The following is an 11,355-nucleotide window of genomic DNA, read 5'->3' as shown; positions in this document are numbered from 1 at the left end:
TCTTACAAGGTTGAAAATTATGTTCTTTTATTATAAAAAAATATAATTTTCTATAATAAAATAAAATAATATAATATTTTATATAATTTTATTTATAATTTTAAAGTTTATTTATTTAATTACATTTTAATATTTTTATTATTTGTATGTTTTTTATTTATTTCCTTATTATATATATATATATATATATATATATATAAACGACAATAAATATATTTACTACCCTTAAAATATTTATTATTATATACTATATATCATATAGAATTATATTTTTACATAATTTTTTATATATACATTATTAATTATTATTTTATTGTTTTATAAAAAATATGTTATAATTTTATAGTTTTTTATTTAATTAATTATATTTTATTTAAATCTTATAAATGCTTATACATTTCTAATATTTTACCTATTTCATACTTATTTATTTACTTATTTATTTACTTATTTTATATATATATATAATAAATACAATAAATATATTTCTACCTTTATAATATTATTATTATATACTATATATCATATATAATTATATTTTGACAAAATTCTTATATACACATTTTTATATCTGGTCATAAATATTTCTTACCAGAATTAAGAAAATGTATTTTGTATTTTATTAATTTAAAAAAAATCCACAGAGATGCCAGAAGAGTGTGCATGTTGTGAAAGATGTCTTGAATCAATAATAATCTGCACTGATGGTCAATCAAACATGCACCAGTATTGCATGACAATTAGACAATTAATGTATTTCGAATGTGCATGTTTTATGTGTAAGTGTATAATGCAGCATGCAAAATTGTGCAGACGTTGACCTAGACAAAGCTAAGACTGAGGGGATGGAGAAGGAAAGGGTGCAGAAAGAAAGCGAGCAGTTAGGAGGGGGGAAATGAGTTCTTACAGTAAAGGAACGTGTGAGTTTGTGCATGAGCTCCCGCTCTGCACCTCCCCTTCCTGTCTAAATGTGTCCTCTCTCTCTCTTTTTCTCTCTCTCTCTCACTCACATTGCAAGAGCAGTAAAGAGTCAACTCAATTAAAGAGCCTCTTTCCTGGAAACTGGGCTCTGATGGCACAGGGAGGTATGAAGGGAATGGGAACCATGTGTGTTAGATGGGGAGGGGGATAGTTGGACTTTTTTGCAAGTGTGTGTGCATGCGTGCATACAAGGGAAGGCGAAGGCGGCACAAAGAGCAGGAGAAGAACGGATGGAAATGAGGACAGGGAAGGAGCGGGAATGATAAACAAAAACACAACCTCACGGCCCCACTGTCAGTTTGAAATCAGGACAGAGGGAATCTCTGCCTTTTCTCTTGCTCGCTGCTGCACGGCAGCCCCTCCTCTTCCTCTCCCTCTCTCTCGGACGTACTCAAGTAATTCCTCAAACCATTAGCTGTTTGACCACAAAGTCCCTGTTGTAAATCTGTCCCACGAGGCCTCTTTCATCCCAGCTTGCATTCTGTGACCCCTCTCCTGCAGGGAACACAGGTCCAACCAATAGCCCACTCAATCAAGCATGATGCTATACAAAGCACACAGGTCCAATCAGCAGTCCTTGCACAAAGTGGACTGTTCTTGTTAAAAAGACCTAGAGAAAGAACCATTTAAGAATTCAGTGATTGACTTTAATGTACTGCATTCTTGCACAAGACTTGTTGTTGTTTTTCTTTCATCATTGTCTGTCTGCTCAGTGACATCTCATGGAAAAAAAGAAAAAAATATTTTAATCATATTTTGTGTTGTGTCTTTTGTTTTTAAAGGGATAGTTCACCCAAAAAATGAAAATTATCCCATGATTTACTCATGCTCAAGCCATCCTATAGCTGTATATGACTATCTTCTTTCAGACGAACACAATCGGAGATATATTTAAAAATATCCTGGCTCTTCCAAGCTTTATAATTGTAGTGAATGGAGGACGAGATTTTGGAGCCCAAAAAAATGCATCCATCCATCATAAAAATAATCCACACAGCTCCAGGGGGTTAATAAAGGCCTTCTGAAGCGAAGCGATGGGTTTTTGTATGAAAAATATCCATATTTAAAAATGCATAAACTAAAATAACTAGCTTCCTGCAGACAAGCGTACACATACTGCACAAGTCGACTTGCGCCAAATGAGTAACCCGTGACGCGATGTATAACATAGGATGTAAAAAAAGAGGTCTGTGCAACAAACTCAAGCTCATCTTCTCTTATATCTAAATCCTCTGACATTTCTCTTTAAAATTTCTTGTTTTACACTTATAATACGTGACTGGTGTTTTGTTTTGCTCTATCCTCTGCGCTTCTGCGTTCGTCATTGAGTCATGAGTCGTGCCAGGGGTCTCTCTTGCGTACGGTCGTCTGGCGGTAGCTAGTTATTATAGTTAATAAAGTTTTAAATATGGATATTCTTCTTACAAAAACCCATCGCTTTGCTTCAGAAGGCCTTTATTAACCCCCTGGAGCCGTATGGATTATTTTTTATGATGGATGGATGCATATTTCAAAACATCCCCCATTATAAAGCTTTTTTTTTAAATATATCTCCGATTGTGTTTGTCTGAAAGAAGATAGTCATATACACCTATAGGATGGCTTGAGCGTGAGTAAATCATGGGATATGCCATTTCTTCAAAAAATAATTGAAAAAAATAATGAGCTGTTTCCACAAAGTTTTGCAATGGCAAGGTTATGGGTTACAATCTCAGACAGGATAAAATGTATATAGTTAAGTTGCATTGTGGGATGCACCGATACCACTTTTACCAGAATGAGTCAGATACCAATACTTTCATATTTGGTATTTGCAGATACAGAGTATCAGTATTTTCTGCTGGCCTGGTTGGGCCATTGGTTCAAATTTTTACCAGTGAAACATCACAATTTACAAGGTACAGAAACTGAAAAAAGTAATCAAATGTAAAACAACAGTGCATCTTCACTGTATAAATTAAATATAGATTAATTCAACTTTTGCACATCCGTGTGTGTGTACTTTCGTACTTCCCAAACTTCTTTTTGATTTTGTATGTTAGATACACTTGAAAACAAATCTTAATACCTATACGATATTTTTATAGGCCTAATTATATAACAAAACCTGAGATGGCACACATAGTATTTTCATGTGCATGTGTATGAAAGAATATACTATATAAATGTACGTGCAAAAGTTATCTATTGCCAGTATTCCATGCTGATGATGTCATTAAGTTAAGCGTGTGCAAATTATAGGGCAACAGAAAGACTTCACATCATTTAAACTAAAATAGTACAGGGTAAAAAGAAGCAACATATAGAGAAAGAGAGTCTCCCTTTTCTTTTAGAATAGCTGTTACCAGCAGGAGTGTTTTGATGACAGCCAGTGCGTGTTAGTTTGCCATTTTGCTTTCAATGGGACAATTTCGGTGACATGTTGTTAACATAATGTTTTCATTCTGCGTGATTATAGGCAGACTTGATTACAGACTTTGCAAAGATGTTGTGTTAAACTGCGTTTCACAACAAGAAACGTATCTATCCTCACATGTGCGTAGGCCTATATGCAGGCACGCATACATTTGCAGAGTCTTCCCTGGGCCCCTGCAGCGGGCCAGGATGTATAAAAAATGGCCTCACATTCCTTTCCTGTTAAGTCAACCACAATATGGGACTGACACACGAGAGGACTGGACTGTTTCCCAGCATACACAACCCCTCCGGAGTCCCATTACTTTCAGTCATTTAGTCAGACACACACAAACATGCACATATTATGTCCGCGATAGCTGGTTTTCCGTGCGGCTCATAACTTATCTGTTAATCGTAGTCATCAGCGTCTTCAACAGGAGTATCAACATAGCCGGGCTTACCGTAAGTTTGCAAAATTCAGGGAAGTCGAAACATAAGCATATCTAGACACGCGGAGGGCGGCTCAGTGGAGTATTGCTTCCCTAGGGTTACAGTAAGCGAATCATAGTGAGCAGATAGAAAGGTTACAGAGGTGATTTACTGTAAAGCCTCAACTGAAGCTGGTATTGACAGCAGTAAAACATAAACATCCTGTAGAGACATGCTGTTTCTTTCGTGCAGACGTGTGTGTATATTTTCACAAAGGCTGAGGAGAGTGCATGTTTAATGCTTAATGTGTTTTATGTAAAAAAAATTGTAATATCGAACTTGTAAATATTGAAATAAATATGTTTTGTTTTGGGAAGAGGGTGGTCAGGAACTTTCTGAACCCCGGGGCTTTGTGTTTTTTGACGGGCGTTGGCTCCGACCAAATGAGGCATGGACTTACTGACTGCAGCTTTGTTTTGAAAACACTAGAGAGGGAGGAAAAGGAGAAGGAAGGCCTGAACGAGTGTGAAGAAAAGGCGGAGACTTCCCAAATACCATAAAAAGAACATAGCGGGAGATACCACTTGGAGTGGAGTTATGAGAAGAGACTGTTCAGTGCTTCTTTATGCATGTATGTACGTGTATTGTAAATATTAACATATTTCTTGGAATCAAGCCGTGGAGTAAATCTCTCTCATGGGTAAACCTTACTCTGGCAAAAACACACACATCCATTGCTTATGCTTGGCTGTCTGGTATAAATGTGAATGGAATTTACTCATAATGTTAAAACACAACTAGTATAAAGAAATGGACGCATTTATGTGAAACTCTGATGAAATAAATATTACACTTAAAGGGTTAGTTCACCCAAAAATGAAAATTCTGTCATTTATTACTCACCCTCATGTCGTTCCACACCCATAAAACCTTTGTTCATCTTCGGAACACAATTAAGATATTAATAAATTAAGATATTTTTGATAAAATCTGATGGCTCAGTGAGGCCTGCATCGCCAACAAGACAATTAACACTTACATTGCCCAGAAAGCTACTAAAGACATATTTAAAACAGTTCACGTGACTACAGTGGTTCAACCTTAATATTATAAAGCGACGAGAATACTTTTTGTGCGCCAAAAAAAACAAAATAACGATTTTATTCAACAATATCTAGTGATGGCGATTTCAAAACACTGCTTCATGAAGCTTCGAAGCTTTACCAATCTTTTGTTTCGAATCAGTGGTTCGGAGCGCGTATCAAACTGCCAAAGTCACGTGAACCATTGAAATTTCGAAACACTTATGACGTAACGAAGCCTCGTTTACTGAAATCACGTGACTTTCACGCTCCGAACCAAAGATATATAAATATCTTTGTTTGAGTTCTGCAGGCTTGAAACAGCCTAAGGGTGAGTAAATGACAGAATTTTCATTTTTGGATGAACTATCCCTTTAATAAGTAATGTAAGGATACGTTTACAGTACAATACAATGATGTACTAAAACCAGAAAAGTTTTTCCTTTGCGTTTTTCGCATACAGACGACAATGTTGCCAAAACGGCCCCATTCACACAGATCTGCGAAAACATTTAAAAATTCTGTATTGTGCATTCCAGGCCAGTAGTTGTCAATGCCAATTTTGTAAATAAATACTACGAAGCAATAGACTGAAAGCGTAATATGCATGCGCATGACGTCACTGTATTCACAAATTCACGTTTTTGTAGCTTACATGGAGACAATAACGGTTTCAAAAACTTGCACTTTGAAACCCGTTTTCAAAAGTATGTGTTTTCAGGCCCCCAAAACGCCATTGTTGTGTAAATGAATGGCCAAAAAAGTTTGCCGTTTTAGTTGAAAATGGTGTCGTGTAAATAGCCCCTAAGTATGCTTATAAATATGCATTTATAAATATGTGGCTAAGAACTGAAACATTATTTGAATTTTCATGCAAATCACAAAATAAGGAAGCTAAAGATACTGATCAATGAAAACTTTGCAAAAAAATGAAAATTCAGTCATTTACGCACCCTCATGCTGTTTCAAACCCGTAAAACTTTTGTTCATCTTCGAAACACCAAAATTATATTTTTTAATGAAATTTGAGAGTTTTCTGTCCATCCATTGACATGCTTCAAAAAGTTCATAAAGAGAATGTAGACCTAATCCATATAAATTGAGCGGTTTAGTTTAAATTTTCTGAAGAGACTTGATTGCTTTATGCAATGAACAGACTGAATTTAGGCTTATATTCACATATAAACATTCAACAACACACATCAGTTCTGGTAAACTGAAGCTCAAGCATGTTTGCTTGACACGTGTAAGAACCAATGAGGTTTGTTCTCATGTGTTATGTAGCTCATTTGAGCTTCCGGAAGAACCAGGTTTCTTCTCACGCATAAAGCAGGTTCGGTTGAGCTTCTGTTTATGGTCGCTGATCAATGTTTATATGTAAATAAAAGCCTAAATTAAATTTGTTCATCATATAAAGTGATCGAGTCTCTTCAGAAAATTTCGACTAAACCACTCAATTCATATGGATTAGTTTTACGATCTCTTTATGAACTTTTTGAAGCATCAAAGTGTCAGTTATGTAGCTGTCTATGGAGAGTTTAGCTCTCAGATTTCATCAAAAAGATCTTCATTTGTGTTCCAAAGATGAACGAAAGTCTTATGGGTTTGGAACGACATGGGGGTGAGTAAATGACAGAATTTTCATTTTTGGGTGAACTAACCCTTTAAATCAGGATCTGCTTTAATGCCTGTATATATAGTCTGGATTTTTTATAGTTTATCAAAATATTAGACAAGAATCTACTGATATAACCACACCTTTTCATATCATCACTACTAATTCAAAAAAGTGTATTATGTAGTAAATAAAATAGGTTAACTTTCAATTGCAGAAGTGCTTTTGTACTACCATGATTAAAAGTCTACACTGTAAGTCAGAAATCTTATCGTGTCAAGCTCTACTGTGTTTGCTCAGTAAGTTTATCAAGGCCTATTGATTTTTTTTTTTTTTTCACTTAATGGCATTTAATGGTTTGTGAGTTACAACTTTTACTATGTGTTAATTACCCTCTAATATGTGGACGAAGAGCTGATAAAAGCCCTTAGTTAAATGGAGAGAAGAGAAAATTAATTAAGAGAGGGGGTTAATCAATGAAATAAGTGGAAGCGTGCAGATCTTAGAAACGCACAAACTGCAAAAAATGCACTGTAACTTTAAATGGAGTTACTATATTACTGGTTGTAGAACTAAAAAAGCAGAGCAGAGATAAAAAAAAACAAGTGTTAAATATGAGCTTGTGTCCATTTCACTCGCTGAAGTGATTTTTTCCTGTAAAGAATGAAGAGTGACCAGGATTAATCCATAGAGACTCTGGGAAGAAAGAGAGAGACAGATGCTTTAACTTTGATCAAAAGAGAAAGCACTCGGTGACATCCTGTACACACACCTCAAGGTAAGCCTCAGACCTGTTTTTCTGAAAACAAGAGCAGTTGTGGTATCTTCATCTGTGTGTGTATGTGTGTGTGTGTGTATGTGGATGGAAGAAAATGTTTTCTGCAGCCAAATGCCACATTAAAAATCATGCATATTTAAATGACACACAGCTTGAGGCCAGAGAGAATAACCATTGCATATTAAACAAGAATGCGAGTCACACAGGGGGTTCCATTTTGTAAAAATAGTGCTCTTTAATATAAATTATGGAAATATCTTATAAATATAAATATGTGCAAAGGTTCTTGCTGCATTTTCTATGTTAATGCCTTTGTTTTCTGATCTTCAAGCTTGCACTGCGGTCATCAGACCAGACCTTAAGATGAGACATCTTTATAAAAGACAGAGTAAAAAACATGCTGTCCTGTTGGTGGCACACATGTAAACACCTTGATTTGACAAAATATGAACAACAACAAAAAAAAACAAACAAAAAAAAAAAAAAAGAGAGAGAGAGAGAGAGAGAGAGAGAGAGGAAAAACAATCTACAAGTGGAACCATAAGCCCTTCCATAGACTCATAATACATTCAGTGAATAGCAGACGACCTGCTAGTGAAACAAACACTGTGTCGTTGTTATTGAATGAGGATTTGAAGCACACAAAGTACAAATGCTTCTCCGTGTGATCAGAGAAGCACGGTCCTTCATGTAAAACACCACAGTAAATCAGTTAATAAGGTTTTTCATACTGTGCTTGTATTTGCTTCACAGTATATGAATGTCAATTTGCTCATATTGAATCATCAGCAATGTTCAGTCTGCCTTTTCCTAGCACAAATGAAACTTGCTTTGGCGCCTGTCACGAACAAAGTAACAACAGTCCACTAAGGGGCCGTCTTCTCCAGAGAAGTCTAAGGCCCGAAACCGTCCTCAGGTACGGGCCTCTCGTCCGGTCAATACGTTCACGCTAGTCCTTTTTCTTGACCCCACACACGGTCACCAGAGCAGACACGGCAGTGTCGGTCGTGAGCGGTAAGTAGCCACCCCGTTTGCGCCCCCACGCCCACTTATGAGGCAATTACACTTGGCAAGAAGCAGTGGAAATGTGTACGTCATTGCAAACACCCAGCTCTCGCTCCTTCCTTCCAGGAGAAAGTCAAAAATTGTTGAGCTAAAGAAAACAAGACTTGAGAGAGAGTCTCCTGATCAATGATGAGGAGCTGGATTGTAGCCATAGCAGCACACTTAACTCCTGTACTGATCAACTATCACTTGTGTTTATCTTCAGCAGTCCGTCTTTGAGACTGGCCGCTGGAACGTGGAAGTCCGTTCTTGTCAACAGCTGCTGAGATGTCAGATCCACTTGAGTGGAAGTACACATCTCGTGCTGTCCCTCAAAAGTTCACAATCCAGAGGTCGAAGGCACAGCTGGCCTGCAATACTGACAGACGCCGAGGTCTGGAGTGATAATCTCCACTTGCGCGCCTTATTCTTCTGCCCTTCCCATAAAAAACCCATCAAGAATAGCTAGATAGGAGCATCGTAGTCCTGGAGGAACTCTTGGAGTGGATGAGGCAGCTGGTCCCGTTTGGTGGACACGTCTATATGACCGTTTAAAGTCTTTCGACAGAGGTGCTGCAGACTGGACATGCTAGACGCCAGCGGACGCAGAAGCTCCAGAGGGATCTTCTCACCACCGGAATAAATGTAATACGCACTTCCGTCAGCCGCACTTCCGCCGTCTTCAACCTTCGACGAGGTCCCCATCCCTGCTGGGGGCATGTAATGATGGATCAGTTTGAGGACACAATCAAAGCGTGGCACCGCCTGCTCGCTCCGGGGGTCAGTCTGCAGGAAGAAGGAGCAGGAATCGCACTGGATGCGTAGGTTTTTGGTGCCCGTAGTCGTTTTGACGCTGAGTGTGAAGAAGTGGTGGTGGTCCGAGCTGTCGCGCACCAAGAAGGTGCCCGGGGGCTCGGCGCTCAGTAGCGCGCTGGCCTCCTTCCCGCTCACGGTGCTCCAGTAGAAGCCGCTCTCTTGCAGTTTGCGCACAGCCGCGAGCACCATCTGATACTGCGCCCGAGAACTGAAGGTCTTGTACCGGTGGGGGGGCAGGGGCACGCCGCCTTCAAAGGGGCTGCTGCTCATGGCGCTGTCAAACCTACTGTGCGTTACCATGGCGCTCTGCCCGCCCCCTGTACCGCCCGGCAACCACTGGTGCTCGGGGTCCAGGGCCGAAGGGCCGTCCCAGCCAGGGTGCTCATGCACCGGAGAGCACCAACACAACGCCCAGAGCTCTGGCACCTCTTCCACATCCAGAAGAAATGTTGTCTCGGTGGGTATGGAAGGCAGCTGAAGGGAAAAGCCAAATGGAAAATGTCAGCATCAACCAAACAGTGAGAACAACAGAAGCCAGTGCCAGCAGACTTACATCTGCTATGACATCAGCTTTATTGGGGCCATTCATGGTTCTAATAAGTGGATTGGATGTTTCTCACATGTGTTCCTTATCATTAAAGCCCAACCCTCCCTCTCCAAAGAAACATCACATTTACACATTAAGCATTTCAATGATGTAATCATTGTATTTGGGGATAAATTATGGATATTTTAACATGCATTTCTTTAAACGTATTAGGGTCTGTTTTTTAAAGTTACTAGTACATTTATACAGTATAATACTGGTAGTGACTAGTATTTATCTAGTACTTTTTCCTCAATACTCCTGGTAACAACTATTTTTGTTACTGAACTATATATCTGACTGTAGATCAACTAGTCACTTTTGACTAGTGTATGCCAATGTTGCCGGTACCGATTTAAATTTTACTAGTACTATTGCTACTAGTCACTTTCCCTACTAGTAACAAATTGCTATTTTTGTTACTGGATTATATGGGAATCAGTTTAGATAAATTATTCACGTCTGAATAGTAAGTATGGCAATGTTGCTGATACATATTCATTTTTCATCTGGTACCCAATAATACTGGTAACAAATTATTCAAGTTATTGAATTATAGAGAGATTTCCGGTTTAAATATAAACTATTCACTTTCCACTAGTATATAATCTAATTACCGCTGTTACCTATTTCACTTTTACTAGTACTAATGGTACTAGTTAAGCAAAGAAAGCAGTTTGACTAGTCACTATTAGATGAAAATGAGTACTTGTTGGATATACGAGATACTTTTGAAGCGCAAATGTAAAAACAGCTTGAAATGGATAAATTAACTAGTTGCTAATCGAAGCCTTATTTTTAGTCCAAGCTCGACCGTGTAATCCCGATATTGACTTCGATCGCTCTCTCGGGATATTAGAAAACGGGTTATGAATGAGGTCCTCCAGTTCGTTGTGAATAACCCAATTCCTCATTCATGACACACGGACTCTGTCTCGTGTTACGCTGTAAATACCCCTTCACTCTCTTATCCTAACTGGAATACAAATTCACCGACTTGTTCGGGTTACATTGAGGTCGTTTAGTCGGACTGGCCACAAGTATAACTCAAGCAGACTTCAAACTATTAGGCTATGCGTTTAGCTCGCATTACAAAGATCAGCAACACAGTTTTTTTTTTACCTCGATACCATGTTGCACCGCATATACCGAGGCATGCATAATAGGCCGATATACTATAAAATATATGCATACATTTAGAATAGAGTATTACGAATTGCAGTACATTGCAATAAAACGTTGTTTTACCTTCAAAGCGTTATCCGACTCAATCTTGGAGTTTTCAATAAAACATAGCTCCTTTTGTGATTCCCATATAACCGCTTATGCAAAATAGACCTTCTTTTAAAGGGATAAAGATCAGTTTCATGTCAGTTTTTTAACAGTTGATCAGAGATCAGCTGTGTAAAAGTCTATCAGAGGTAGTGGAGGTGTCCTGTTTGTGCCATCGAGTTGAAGTACCGACTGATATTTCTAAAGAGCTCCACCCCCTCTTCCAGTAAAGCAACCACACACACGCACACACACATACACACACGCACGTGGCGGATTGCCAATAAATAATCAGCGTGACCCTTTTTTACGGGATTTCTCCCCCCTCCCTTCCCTGTTCACACAAGGTGAAAAG

The 11,355-nt window shown here is 38.4% G+C and overlaps 1 protein-coding gene across 1 annotated transcript; it reads right to left on the bottom strand.

The window, feature by feature from the left end:
- Window positions 1–7,492: 7,492 nt before the first annotated feature.
- On the bottom strand, window positions 7,493–11,205 carry socs3b (suppressor of cytokine signaling 3b). The gene is made up of 2 exons (XM_051915482.1): window positions 10,977–11,205; window positions 7,493–9,616 (listed from the first exon to the last, which is right to left on the bottom strand). The coding sequence occupies exon 2, from the start codon at window positions 9,440–9,442 to the stop codon at window positions 8,792–8,794; it is 651 nt and encodes a 216-aa protein (XP_051771442.1). The 5' UTR covers window positions 9,443–9,616; window positions 10,977–11,205; the 3' UTR covers window positions 7,493–8,791.
- Window positions 11,206–11,355: the final 150 nt, after the last annotated feature.

The sequence above is a fragment of the Ctenopharyngodon idella genome, chromosome 12, assembly GCF_019924925.1.
Source record: "Ctenopharyngodon idella isolate HZGC_01 chromosome 12, HZGC01, whole genome shotgun sequence".
Taxonomy (NCBI): Eukaryota; Metazoa; Chordata; class Actinopteri; order Cypriniformes; family Xenocyprididae; genus Ctenopharyngodon; species Ctenopharyngodon idella.
Note: the sequence above shows the minus strand (reverse complement) of the source record. Positions and strands in the feature narration are given on the sequence as shown.